The following is a 14386-nucleotide window of genomic DNA, read 5'->3' on the forward strand; positions in this document are numbered from 1 at the left end:
ATATTTTTTACCTGTACTGACGCCGTACTCCCCACCTTGAGGCCAGGCTTTTAATTTTAGTTTGTCACTTAAAAAAGTTTAAAGAAAGGGTATATGTATGAACCTTTCCTTAGGGAAAGTGAATGTAGTCAACCTTTAAAACTCATTTAAAGCTCTATATAAGCATAAATTACTTTTAAATGCAAAGAAAATTAAATTCATGCTGTTTTCTGGAACTTCTAATTTTGATTAAGTCACTAAAGGGATGCTCTCTGTAATTTTATTTGATCTATTTTAGTTTTTTCAGTTGATTTCTTGGTTGTATTATTATTATTTTATTGTCTTTTGTTCTAGTTATTTATTTATTGGGCGGCACGGTGGCGCAGTGGGTAGCGCTGTTGCCTCACAGCGAGAATGGCCTGGGTTCGATTCCCAGTTGGACGACCAGGGTCATTTCTGTGTGGAGTTTGCATGTTCTCCCCGTGTCTGTGTGGGTTTCCTCCGGGTACTCCAGTTTTCTCCCACAGTCCAAAAACATGCAGTCAGGCCAGTTGGACATGGTAAATTGCCCCTAGGTGTGAGAGTGTGTCTGAGTGAATGTGTATGTCTGTCTGTCTGCCCTGCGATAGACTGGCGACCTGTCCAGGGTGTATCCTGCCTTCCGCCCAATGACATCTGGGATAGGCTCCAGCACCCCACCGTGACCCAGAAGGATAAGCGGTTTAGATGATGTATGTATTTATTTATTATTTTAGCATTACTAATGTTGTTTTTGTATTGTTTTCTATTTTATCTTTTCGTTCGTACCCTATTCAGTTGTTTTATTTATGTATTTTTATTACTAATTTTTTTATTTTATTTTATTTTTTATTTATTATTTATTACTAACGTTTTAATAGTAATGTAACCAATGTAATTGGTTGTCCTGATTTGCCTTATAAGATATACGATGTGTTGTTTCCTCATTATTATTTTTATGTACAATTTTAATAATAAATTCTTGGTAATCTTTTATTTAATTCATTTAATTATTTTAAAATTTAAGCAGCAGAGCAGTAGAAAGAAGACTGACAAACTGAAACGCTCAGCTCATCAGCAATAGGTGGAAAATTTATCCAAAAAAACCTATTTGGTCAAGCTGACATGCATTAGGTTTGTCTCTTTGTATGTTTGTATTAAGCAAGGATCTAGTGTAACTTACGTACTATATCCATACACTTACAGCAGATACAGATCAAGCAGAGATATTAAAATCAGGCAATGCTACCTCCTCTCTCTTAGATAGTTCAAATATGTTATTCAAATACACAAATTATAGATTGGTACAGTCTCAGGGCTGTAAGCGATTTGTGTTTTTTGCCACTGCTTACGGAGGATGGCGGATGCAGGGCAGTTGAGAGTAGCCCTGTGTGCTCTACACATAGTTTCCAGAAGTCCTTATGTTTTCTGGCTTTATAGCCTATAGAGTCCACTGCAGCTTTGTGTAGCATCGAGGTTATAGAGGTCCATTTCTGATCCATGGTATTATAAGAGTACAGAATGACCCCATCTCTGATGACTCCATACCTACAGAAAGACAGAACATGTTTCTTGATGGAGCTTACTTTGACTTAGCACAATTCAGCTGCTTCATAATAGATCTCCTAGGATGCTGCCAAGGTGGCATTTGGATGATGAAGCTTGGTCATGATCAGGAGGTGAACCGTTTAGCATTCTGCACCTCTCATGGTCAACAAGACATCACTAGTGTCAACACGTCTTGTTACAATGTAATCAATCAAGTGCCAGTGTTTGGATCATGGGTGCATCCAAGATGTTTTATATTTGGTCTTTTGCTGAAATGTTGTGTTTGTAAAGGTGAGTTCATGCTGCTCTGCGCAGTGTTAGTAGCTTCAAACCATTTGCATTTGCCTGCCTAACACCATGTCTATCCATTACTCCACTCCATTTATCGCTGTTTCTTGCCACCGTAGCATCACCCAGAGGAAAGATCCTCAAGACCTAAGTCTTTCCTGTGTATACATTGAAGGGCATCGTCTAGTAGCTTGTAGAAGCCGTCCTTCACAATGTTGTCTGAAGGCAGTGTTGGTGCACATGCACTTAGCAGAGTTGCACAGCATGCCCTTCCTTGGGCACTACGGAGGGTCATCAGCTTCTTACTTATTCCAACTACCATTTCAATGAGGCTGGGCAGACGGCTGTTCTTAATTGCTAGTCCCACACCACACTGATGTTGGCCACCAGGGGAGTAGCCATTCCAGAAGTATACCCTCTTCCCAACTCTTTCAGAGAGCCTTTGCCTAGGAGCCTTGTCTTGTAAAGAGCAGTGATGTCCACATTGTAGCACCTCAGCTCCTCAGCAATCTGTGCAGTCCTTCATTATCCAGGAGATTCCTGGCATTCCATGTTGCCATTTTAAAAAAGATAATTTTCTTATTTTGACTGCAAAATAGAATTTCCAGTAGGTGTGGTAACCTAACTAGGAGATGGTTGAGTAGGCCACCTTTTTGTGCCCTTCCCCTGTTGGGGTGAGTAGTGCAGTCCCTAAGTAGAGCTGCTCAGTCATACAGCATTTTGTTGAAAGCAGCTGCCACTCAACCCCAGCTGCTAGTGACCATATACTCCATGCCACTGACATGCAGAGTTCTGACTAGGGGGCTCCCAGGGCATTCTTCCCTGCTCCCATCACCAGACACATCATTGCTACGACTTCAACCCAATGCAAGGCCAGGTGTTTTACACTGTGGTCAGAAGTGGAGACCTACACAATAAGGTTTTGAGAGTGCTACGGGGGTGCACAGTCCCCAGTAGCGCTATCGTCGCCATAATGAGGTCAATCCTGGTGACAAGTGGGAAACCCAGGATAGCCGGCCCCCATCATGGCTGCAGGAGGTTGCCAGGGCTCCAGTCTATCAGAGACCTGCCTAAAGTTTGCTGCCAACACGTTACTTTTCTCTCAGGGTGTGATCCCCTGGCCTGTGTCTTAATAGACTTACCCACAAGGCAACAAGGCAGTGGTTGGCCATGGCAAGAGATTAGCAGGCAGGAAGCATGCATGCACCTTCCCTTTAAAGATGGAACTTCAAGATAACTTCTTGTAGACTTGGTGATGCAATGTGTCCCCATGGTGACAGGATGGCTATAGATAAGCAGTAACATTTCCTTTTCAGTTTAACCATACCGTGACCATGAATGTGAGGGCGTGTGATGACAGAGTTGCTGGGCAACTTTGCAGGAAAGCTAACACACCTAGGCCACAGTATGATTTGTGTAGTACCAGTATTTCTTTCAAAATACTGAACAGATATATAAAAATTAATTATTTCAAAGCTATCAATAACATTATTTTTTATCTCCCTTGCTAGTCCACACTCTCAGTGAAGGTTCTTTCAGTGGTTAGTTGGTCAGTCAGCTAGTTAATGTACATGCTACATAGCCTATCCCACATTGCCTTTATAATTCAGTTTTTGCTAGACTATTGTTTTGAGGTCACCAGAGTGATCAGGGCATAGAGTTTTAAAGCCCTGACAGTTTGTAGTTTCAACACCATTATTTTTGACTACATTATGCAATACATCTTTACTTCTTTTATTCAATACCTGTTCTGGACCACAGAATCAAAATGCTGTCAAATTTGGATGCTGTTAGTGATAAAAGTAGGATGTTGAATTTCTTGTACTTTGCATTAACATTCAGAATTTAAGTTTGCAGAAGATTAATTATTTAAGTTATTTGTATGATTTCATAAATTGTAGTTAACTTTCAAATATACCAGAATATAATTCATAAAACTGTATGTGCTATTATATTTCTGACATTGATCCCAGCCATTCTAAAATATTTGCCCTTTCTTTCCAGTTTTACCCCCAAGGACTAGAGGACGTTCCCAAAGATGAAGATCAACCTTATACTGGGAGCTTTGCTCATCCTCATTGAACGGGGTACTTGCTTATGTGAATGGGCACAGTATGAGATAAATGGGAAATGTTGTCCCATGTGTGCATTTGGTAAGCAAAAGCTGGGGCTTCCATTTAGTGTTCAAAACAGCAATGTCTAAATCTGTACTGACAAGGGAAAAATCAAAATATGTCATCACAAAGGAGGTTTGTGTGCATTTTGAATTTGATGCCAGTAACACGTTCCAAAAAAGTTGGGACGTGGGCAACGCTAATGTAATGCTAAAAAACCACCTGGTGTTTAATTGGCAACAGGTCAGTAACTTGATTTGGTATAAAAAGAGGCTTTGTCTTTTAGAAGTAAAGATGAGGAGGGGTTCACAAGTCTGTGGAAGACTGCACAAGCAAATGCTCAAGTGCAACAATTTAAGAATAATGTTTCTCAATGAAAAATAGCAAAGAACTTCTTCTTTTGATCACATATGGTACATAATAACACTAAAAGATTCAGAGAATCTGGAAAAATGTCTGTGGACAAGGGACAAGGCCAAAAACCAGTATTTGCTGTCTGTGATCTTTGCGCCCTGAGACAGTACTGCATTAAAAACAGACATGATTCTATAGTGGATATCTCTGCACTGACTCAGAAACACTTCTGAAAACCACTGTCTGTAAACACAGTTCATAACTGCATCCACAAATACAACTTAACACTTTAAAACACAAAGAGGAAACCGCATATAAACAGGATCCAGGAATGTCGCCACCATCTCTGGGCCCGAGCTCCTTTAAAATGGACTGAGGGGTAGTGGAAAAGTTTTCTGAGGTCTGATGAATCAACATTTGAAATTCTTTTTGGAAATCCAGGCTAAAGACCACTATTATCAGTGCACAGTTCAAAAGCCAGTTTTCATGATGGTATAGGGGTGCATTAGTACACATGGCAGGGGTGACATGTACATCTCTGAAGGCACCATTAATTAATATATACATGTTTTGGCAACATATGCTGCCATCCAGATCTTCTCTCGTCTTTTTCAGTGAAGGCCTTGCTTATTTCAGAAAGACAATGCCAAACCACATTCTGCATGTATTACAACAGTATTGCTCCATATTAAAAGAGTCTGGGTACCTGCCTGCGTTCCAGACCTGTCACCGAATGAAAACATTTGGTGTATTATGAAATGAAAAATACAAATAAATAATTTGTCAGCTCATATGTAGCCTTTTTTTTTTCTTAGGGACTTACGTCTATAAAAGCTGCACTAATGACATGAGCACCATTTGCATACAGTGTACAGTATGTGATCCTGGTAAGTGTGTTCTGTTTTTTGTGTGTTTTTATGTAGAATTCATTGTGCCTTGTGTAAAACATTAGTTAAAGATGTATAATATGTTTATTACTTTGACATGGTTTGGATGCTATTTTGTTTCTTACAGCTCAAGGATTAAGAGTAAAGACTGCCTGCACATGGTCATCAGATACAGTCTGTGAGCCAATAGATGGATATTACTGTACTGATCAACAAAGAGGCAGCTGTATACAAGCTGTAGAGCATACAAACTGCAGCCCTGGACAATATATAAAGCATATAGGTTAGTGTAATATATCTATATAATCTATATAATATTAATTACTTCAATTTATGTAGCTTCTTTATCAAACCCAAGAACACTTTACAATCACCACAAAAATTCAAGCAGCAAACAAAACACACAAATACAGTTCTCCAGTTGGCAGGAAGGAAATTATGCTACTGCAGTGAAAAGTCTCTCAGCTTGTGGCCCATTTAAACTCAGCTATCATGACAAAGCCGTAAAACTCCCCAACCAGTAGAAAGAGTTCAAAACAAATTCTATAAAAACCTCATACAATACAAAACAAATTTTAAATGTAAAGCAGCAGCTAAAATGAGCACTTTCTTACATACACACACATACACACACACACACACACACACACACACACACACACAATGCAAACTTTTCCAGCAACACCTTTTTGCACTTTTTAAATGACTAGGTCTTTAAGGCAATCATGTTATTCAGTGTGACTTAACATAACTTGTATGTTTGCAGGAACAGCCTTTAAAAATACTGAATGTGCTGAATGTCTAGATGGTACCTACTCAGATGGCTCCCTTCAAGTTTGTCAACCACAGGAGTAAGTGTTAACTTTACAAATGTTACTGAATAATTATTCTGTTCAGTGACTAATTAATGTGCTCAGCAGAAATGTTTCCAAATTTGTTACAACTGTGAGATCACTAATCACACCAAATAAATAAAGCTGCGGAATAATTTTAACAAACAAGAAACCATATTTACAAACCTTACAGGATATCATATAGGAGAATATGCTACAGTGACTAATGTAGTGTAATAAATTAAATAAATGACAAATAGACAATGTACCATGCTTGCTATTATAACATGCACATAGTAATAATTGCCCCAGATTGGAAGAGTTAAAGATAAAATTGGTTGATCAGAGATGCAGCTTGCGAAAAGAAACAATTGACTTTAGCTATAAGGGAAACTGTAATACTTGCTCTACCAGAGCAAGTAGGAGTTAGCGTAAAGAATGTTAGACATTCAACAGTTTCCATAGATCATACCAACAATATTTCTGGTAAACTAAACTAAGAAAATTATGTAATTTCATTATCCATTCTGTCTCACTCTGACAGGTATGAAGATCTGGGATTTACACCTATAGTTCTCCTTATTGTTGGATTAGTTGTAGTAGCTGCAGTGGCAGTGTATTTCAAAATGGCATATAAGTCTGTCCAACGGCATGAGGAAAACAGCTATATTGACTGTTAGGGGTACTGACTCGTGCACCTTCTTCTGAGTGCCAGATGGATATAATGATTCTAGGAGAAGGAGCAGAGTTGCTAACATTGGAGTTCATTCACCAACCGTTCTTAAGAAGAAATTCTTCTTACCTCAACATAGTTTTCATGAAGATTTTGACATTCACCAATATTTTTTTATTTGGGATTTGTTCATAGGTATAAACAGAATCAACACACTCTCAAGAGCACAAAAGTGTGAACAGTTCTGCGGTTGAAGAACACGTCAAAAATCTGACTTAGACTTTTCTTAGGACGTTTCTCAAGAACAAATTGAAGAAAAAAACTAAGCAAACTATTGGCAAATGAGGCCCATTCTTACCTTTAACATATTACGATAATTTGAAGAGGACAGTTTGACAAGGCCAACTTAAACTTTCAAGGTTAACTGCTAGGTGGTTGCTGGGGTATCTTAGGTGCTACTATATCTCTTCTGGTTGCTTGGATTATGCCATATGGTTACAGTTGGATGTGATTGTTTGAGGTTTTCACCTATTATTGCTAAGCAGTTGCTAGGTGGTTGCTATGGTGTTCCATGCAGTTTCTAGGGTGTTGCTCGGTGGTTGTTGTGATATCGTAGGGGATCTTTCATAATTGGTAAGTTTTTTGCTAGAGTACAGCTAGGTGATTGGTATGATATTTTAGGTGGTTGCTATGGTATTTTAGGCAGTTAATGTTGTGTGGCAGGTGGTTGTTACAATATTGCCAGGTTGTGGATATATTATTCTGTGTAGTTGCTAAAGCGTTGCTCTTTAGTTACTAGGTGTATTCTAGATTCTCATTCAGGTGTTCAAAAGCTGTCTTTAGGTAACTGGTAAGTTGTTTGCTAGGGTATAGCTAGGAGGCTGCAGTGATATATTAAGTGGTTCTTAGGGTGTTGCTAAGCAGTTAATGTGGTGTAGCAGGTGGTTGTTACAATATTGCCAGGTTGTGGATATATTATTCTGTGTAGTTGCTAAGGTCCTGCTATTTAGTTACTAGGTTTATTCTACGTTCTCACTCAGGTGTTCATAGGCTGTCATTAGGTAAATAGTAAGTTTTTGCTATGGTGTAAGTAGGAGGCTGTAGTGATATATTAGGTGGTTGTTAGGGTGTTGCTGAGCAGTTGCTCTAGTATCTATGGTGGTGGCTAGGGGGTTCTAGGTAGTAGCTACAGGGGTTTAGGTGGTTGTTTGCTGGTTGGTATGTTAATTCAGCAGTTGCTATAGAATTGCTAGGCAGTTGCTGCGGTAACTGGTAGTTTTTTTTCTAGGGTATAGCTAAGTGGTAGTTATGAAATCTCTGGTGGTTGTTTGGGGATTGCTAGGTGGTTGCTGTTTCAAGCAGTTATCTTATTCTGTTATTCTAGTTTCAATATAGCTATATTAATCTAGATTTGCTAATGTGTTGCTATTTAATTGTTACGATATTAGTTACTAGGGTGTTAAGCTAGTTGGCTGCTATGATATATTAGGTGGTTGTAAGGGTGTTGCTAAGCAGTTGCTATAGTATCCAAGGTGATGGCTAGGGTGTTACTAGGTTGTAGCTATAGGGGTTTAGGTGGCTGTTAGCTAGTTAGTCTGGTAATTCAGTAGTTGCTGTGGTGTTGCTAGGCAGTTGCCATGGTATTATAGGAGGTTGTTGCTAAGTGGTAACAGTTAGCCAAATAGTGGTGATTGGTAGAATAAGAGGTTTTTGTAAGAGGGATGATTCAATTTCATGATGTTGTTAATTCTTTCATTCATTCCTTTGTATATTAAGATGCTGAGTTGGCTAACCAAACTGACTGTTAGAGTGAGACTCAATTGGACACAGCACTACTGGACAACAGAGCTCAAAATCTGACTCTCTGGTCAAAAAACGGATAACTGGCAACCCTAGTTAGATATAAGTAGGCATCACGCACATAGATATATAGAGGGTTGGGATCAAGTGGCTTTAGCAGAGCTGAGTAACACTGAGATTAATAACTGATCATCACATTGATTTATCAGTCTACTCCGGCTTTAGCAGAGCTCAGTATGCCTGAGATTAATAACTGACTCATCACATTGATGTATTGTCTACTCAGGCTTTAGCAGAGCTCAGTAACACTGAGATTAATAACTGATCATCACATTGATGTATCCATCCACTCAGGCTTTAGCAGAGCTCAGTAACACCTAGATTAATAACTGATCATCACATTGATTTATCAGTCTACTCAAGTTAAAGCAGAGATTTCAGTGTTTTTTATTGAGTTTGTTAATGAGCATGTTTTTGTCATGCTGTGCACTGATTTTAAAATAGTTTTACATCAAATAGCATTAATGTATTTCTTTTGAATGTTGTATGATGTTTTATTTAGTCAAAAAGTATTCTAAAAGTATTCTCCAAAAATGCTACAAAATGCAACTTAATTTTTTTTATCCTGTATACATATTTCAAATACTTGTATTCCGTTACATCCCAACCCTGGATATACAACCAGAGATGCCACATTGGGTTCAGCCAGACATGTCAACAGTGTTGTCATCCAGCATTGCCTGACTGCATTCAGTAAAATTACAAAGCCAGAGTTTACTGTCCAAAATTAGACTATTTAAAGAATACAGATCCTCAGAAAGTTGGACAGAATTATATAATAGTAAGAACAAGAGCAACTGATGTTTTTGCAATGTTTATGTATAGATCATGGCCATGTAGTTGGTTTAATTGCACACTCTCATTATGACACATCAATACAAGTAACTTAGAGAATACCAGCAATCCATATGTACATATGTGCAAGCAGATTGTCAGTTGTATAAAGAATAAAGAAGCCAAAAAAAGTCTGACATGCTGTGTGATCATTTTTTTTACATTTTTAATCTTTTTTTTTACAAGATTGAGCTCTGTCATTGGGCTTACGTCCTTACGTTTGTATTTTTGTAATTTTGTAATTTGTAATTCACGTATTTAAATCAATAACAGAATTTCATGTGAGCTACTTAGTCAGTTACTTATTAATTGTATTGTGCACAAAGAAACACTACAGTGCAGACAGACGTCTTAATGGTTATTCTTTTTAAATGTTATTATAAGTAAATAATTTTTTTTTTATCTAGATCATTAACATGTTGATTGTGATGTATTTGATCTGCTGTCTCTTTTCTCAAAAGGGATTCCACCACTACCTTAAGCCTTAGATAAATACATAAATGTAAATGTAAATACATCTTTACTTTACTTTACTTTGTCACTTCTAAGCAAGAGAACTTCATGAATCATGAGAACTATTCATATCTTAATACATGTGTATTTTTTTACAAGCAGATTTTGACTGTTCCATTATGGCAGACGTCTTACCATCACTGTAAGAACAGGAGACATCACAGCATCTATGTGTGTATATCTGTGGTCACAGACATACGATATACATTTAGACGTAAAATGCTTTTTTTAGGATGAACCAAAGATCATATAAATGGTAAACCTAGATAAAGCATACCTATTCAGGACTTGAGGAGGAGAATAATAATAATAATAATGATAATAATAATAACAATAATAATAATAATAATCCTCAAAACTTAGTGAAATTGGAAACATTTTCCACTGTTATGAACGAGATTCAAGTCTCTGTTATCTGTATAAAAGGGGGAATAAATCCCTTCTTTCTCTCACCGAAAACCACATGACCATGTTTCCAGAGATATTTTTATATGGCGGCTCTTGCTTCATGAATCCTCTATGTTTAAACGAAGTAGCTAGCTAGCTATCGTTCAGAATCTAGGCCACAGAATTAGTCTTTTTAATCCTAGGGAGAATTAAAGCCTACCAAGTTGCACTCTGTTTTATGGACAAAATGTGTTTGAACTATTTTTGCGGGTGTTCCCAGGCCAAGAAAGATTGAGAATGTTGTCCCAAGCGTGCACCTGGTAGGCCAAAAGCTGATGCTCACAGGATTTATTGGGAGCTGTGGTATGGTAAAAACAAAAGTAAAACAGTTCAAAACTGCAGTGTCTAAATCTGTACTCATAAGGGCAAAGCTCCCATACGTAGATAAGAAACAGAGGAATTCAGATAGCAGTGAGTTTCGTGTGCAGTACAGTGAGTACAGGTTAAATACGTAATTGTGGTCATATCAACCTCTTTTTGTCTGTATTTAAACAAATGTCATTAACAACCTTAATTAGAGCAGTCTCAGTCCTATGATTAGGTCAGAATCCTGACTGAAATTTGTCTAGACAGCTATTTAATGACAAGAAGCCAGTAAGTTGCTTGAAGATGGTTTTCTCAATGATTTTTCCAATGAAAGGTAGATTTGAAATCGGTTTGTAATTACTTAAAAGAGTTGCTTCACAACTGCACTTTTTAACGTGTTGGGAAAAACACTCAAAATGAGTGCGGTGTTTACTATCTGAAGTATGTCCGCTGCTATTGGGTGAAAGTTGACTGCAAGTGGATAATTTCAGATGACTCACTGTATTGATTAAAATATCATCATTAATAGCACTAAATTATTAATAGCACCATGACATCTTGACATGGTGATGGACAGGACACAGGTGGATGGATTGGTGGATATAGATGTACTAATAGCTTGTCTGATATTATGGATTTTAGTGTTAGAAAACTATGCATTATTACATATTATGCACTCATTACATCTCTCAGTTAACACTAATTTAGGAGCCATATATGCAGGTGACTTTGTCAACCATGGCAAAGAGTATTTTGTTATTGTTATTGTTAACTGTGTTGTAATTATGTAGCCTATCTTTGAAGATTTCTTTGTGAATCTTAAGCTTGGTTTTACACCATCATTCAACTTTCCTACATTCTTTTCTGGAGTTGAACCGCAGTAGCATTCCTCCATGGTGCTTTCTATTGGCATGACATGACATTAACTGGTACAATCTCAACTCTAACAATTCATGAATTGAAGCTGTCCAGCAAAGCACGAACAGAATCAGATGGTTTGCATGGTGCAGGGCACAATTTACTCATGAAAAGTGCAGCTGTGCTGTCATTTATAAACCTTTTTCTTAAAGCAAACATGTCTGGTCTTGATGTCTAGTGACTTTTATCCTGCCTGCTGTTCTTAACTGAGCAGCAGTTTATAGGCTAAACTGAGACATTACAGACTAGCTACTGGATTCAGTAATGTAATGACATGCGATTAAATGGCAAAGCACCTGATGGCCCTGGCTTGTAACTCACTCACATTTATGCAGTTAACTTATGTTTAGCAGGCTGAAGATTCTCCATAAGGGGGTGCAATAATCAGTCAGAGTAGTGTTCTGCATTGATGACACTGGGTGTCCTTGTTTTCTGAACTCAAACACATGCAGTTCACAGCTGTACCACAAGATTTAAACATACCTTTTAGTATAGTTTGTTTTTTTATTTGATCCATGCTTCTTGTAGCACACCATCATTTAAACGGCTCCTTTTCAAATGTTTTCTTGTTTTTTCCCCCTGAGGATTTATTAAAGTGATTTGAGTTCATATTTTAAAAACAATCCTAATTCATTTGCACTCTGTTTTTACAGTTTTTCCACTTGAGACGGGCTGTTACATTAAGAAGTTGTTCTGCTTATTAGCCTTCCATTATTCAGCTTATAAAGCAGGCATACTGCTTCATTTAGAATGACTGAGTGGTCAGATGTTTGTAGCTGTGGGGTGATACTGCTTTAGGGTGGAGTTGAGAGGGAGAGGATCGCAAACCTACATTTCTGGAGGAAGCCACTGTATTGTTCTACTAAAAGCTGACAGCAGGTTATTGATATTTTCCTTGGCTGTTTACTCTGAGGAGTATGAGGAATTCAGCCTTGCAAGTCATGAACAACATGTACTGGATTTATACACAGTTGTATGCAAATGCTTGGGCACCCCAGTCAAATTGCACATTAAGGAGTCAAATAAAACAATACTCACCATGCAATATGCACACACTATATACACATACACAGACTATATAAGTATATACACACATACTATACATGTTGGTAATACTGCTTTTATTGTTTCAATACTGACAATGTTATTTGCTTACTTTAGAGACATTGTTTAATGTAGTCTACAGTTCTATGGTTTGAAGAGAAGGTGTGTTGACGTGGAATCTTAACTTTCTGGTTTTTTATCAAAAACTTGTCAGTGTCGTTCCTGATCTGATAATGTTTTATCAGCAGCTTCGAAACCACTCCACATGTACACCTTCCTGCACTGTGTTATCAGCTGTTACTAAAAAAGTCAAACTCACTATCACTGTGAAAAAGAGTAATAAAGTTTGTCCTTTTTTTTGTAAGAAACCAAGAAAAATTGGTTTCTTCTCTGCCATTGCACGTTTGAACATACATGACAATCATTTAATAGTCATCCTGCACTTTTTATCTCAGCTGTAGCTATACAGTAAACAGTGCTTGTGTATGATTTAAAATGCATGACCTATTAGAGCTATTGTACAGAGAGTACAGTGCTAGACTGCACTGCTCTACTGTTTTATTCAGGAGCTGTTTATAATGTGCAATAACCAGACATTTTATTTTTAAATAGGTAACAGGACTTCATTTTGAAGCTTTTGGGAAAATCTAAGCTAAACTAAATTGTGGTTTATTCACATCACTGGATTTTTCAGGAGAGATTTCCAAAGTAAGAACTTTTTAACCTATAACCTATTTATATTTCTGGTGCAATTTCTTGCATTTTCTCCTTTTCAAAATAATGCAAAATGCAAAAAGGATCAGGCTGGAATTCTAAGTACAGATGTTTTTGTACCTTCAACCTAAAACAGTCTGGAATGTTTGTAATTAGAGAGGGTTTCTAATCATTCCTAAATTACCAATCGATCATCAAAGAGTATTGATTTTTTTAGGCTAACTGTATTTGTGTGTGTTGCTGCAGTATTGTAGAAAGGTAAGGTTACACAGTTGTACTTCATTTATGGGCTCTACAAGGTTATAGCTCTTCTTTGCTAATCATGCACAAAACACTAGAATATTTCTTTCTTTTACATTCAGGTTTGTCACAATTAGTTGTAATACTTGCTTTATAAAAAATCCTTTATGGTGAAGCAGGGTAGCCAACTTCATCAAGTATGCAGTTACTTGCTGTACAGAGACAGATAATATAAAGATTCATCTTTCTTGAATGAGTCAGCTCTTTTGGCACCTCCTGGACCTGGCATTTAACTACTCAAAGTGGTGCTTTGCATCAGTGACACTGTGTCCCTGTTTTGTAAATAAATAAGAGATTAATAGTGATGCACACTTTTTAATTTCAGTTCAAAAGGAACATTTCTCAATGCAAGTTTTTATGTCTTTCACAATCTACCGTATATGGTGTTGTGAAAAGATTCAGGGAATCTGCAGAAAAGCCAGCATCTGTCATGGTGTGGGGGTACATCAGTGCCCATGGTGTGGGTGACTTGCATATATGTAAAGGTATCACTGACACAGAGGGATTTTAGAGAGACATATCCTGCCATCAAGATGACGTCTTTTCAGCAGCAGCAGCAGCAGCAGCAGCAGCAGCAAGAGAGAAAAGTGGCCAGCTTAGGTTTGATTTGGTTTTGTTTCAGTTTCGTTTGTTGTGTTCGTTGGGGTGGAAAAAAAAGTTGGCTGCTGGAACCCTGAACCCTGCCTCCAGTGTCCTCCCTGAACCCGGTACAGTATATTAGTAATGAACACAGTATAGAGTAGACACTGATAAAAT

At 37.6% G+C, this 14386-nt stretch overlaps 1 protein-coding gene across 2 annotated transcripts; it reads left to right on the forward strand.

Annotated features, from left to right (window-relative positions):
* The first annotated feature begins 660 nt into the window (after positions 1–660).
* On the forward strand, positions 661–8739 carry LOC118812948 (tumor necrosis factor receptor superfamily member 14-like). 2 transcript variants are annotated; one of them, XM_036578053.1, is made up of 6 exons: positions 661–710; positions 3838–3986; positions 5117–5188; positions 5316–5471; positions 5955–6039; positions 6566–8739. In XM_036578053.1, the coding sequence occupies exons 2-6, from the start codon at positions 3872–3874 to the stop codon at positions 6699–6701; spliced, it is 564 nt and encodes a 187-aa protein (XP_036433946.1). In that variant the 5' UTR covers positions 661–710; positions 3838–3871; the 3' UTR covers positions 6702–8739. The 2 variants fall into 2 exon arrangements, with proteins under 2 accessions (XP_036433946.1, XP_036433947.1); XM_036578054.1 differs by having other exon boundaries at positions 3838–3920.
* The last annotated feature ends 5647 nt before the right edge of the window (positions 8740–14386 follow it).

The sequence above is a fragment of the Colossoma macropomum genome, unplaced genomic scaffold (assembly GCF_904425465.1).
Source record: "Colossoma macropomum unplaced genomic scaffold, Colossoma_macropomum, whole genome shotgun sequence".
Taxonomy (NCBI): domain Eukaryota; kingdom Metazoa; phylum Chordata; class Actinopteri; order Characiformes; family Serrasalmidae; genus Colossoma; species Colossoma macropomum.

Excerpts from the sequence above, each read along its gene's own strand:
- LOC118812948 (XM_036578053.1), top strand. The coding sequence starts at position 3,872 with ATGAAGATCAACCTTATACTGGGAGCTTTGCTCATCCTCATTGAACGG. Across the intron at positions 5,472-5,954 it reads ACAATATATAAAGCATATAG|GAACAGCCTTTAAAAATACT; the intron begins GTTAGTGTAATA and ends GTATGTTTGCAG. Across the intron at positions 6,040-6,565 it reads CAAGTTTGTCAACCACAGGA|GTATGAAGATCTGGGATTTA; the intron begins GTAAGTGTTAAC and ends TCACTCTGACAG.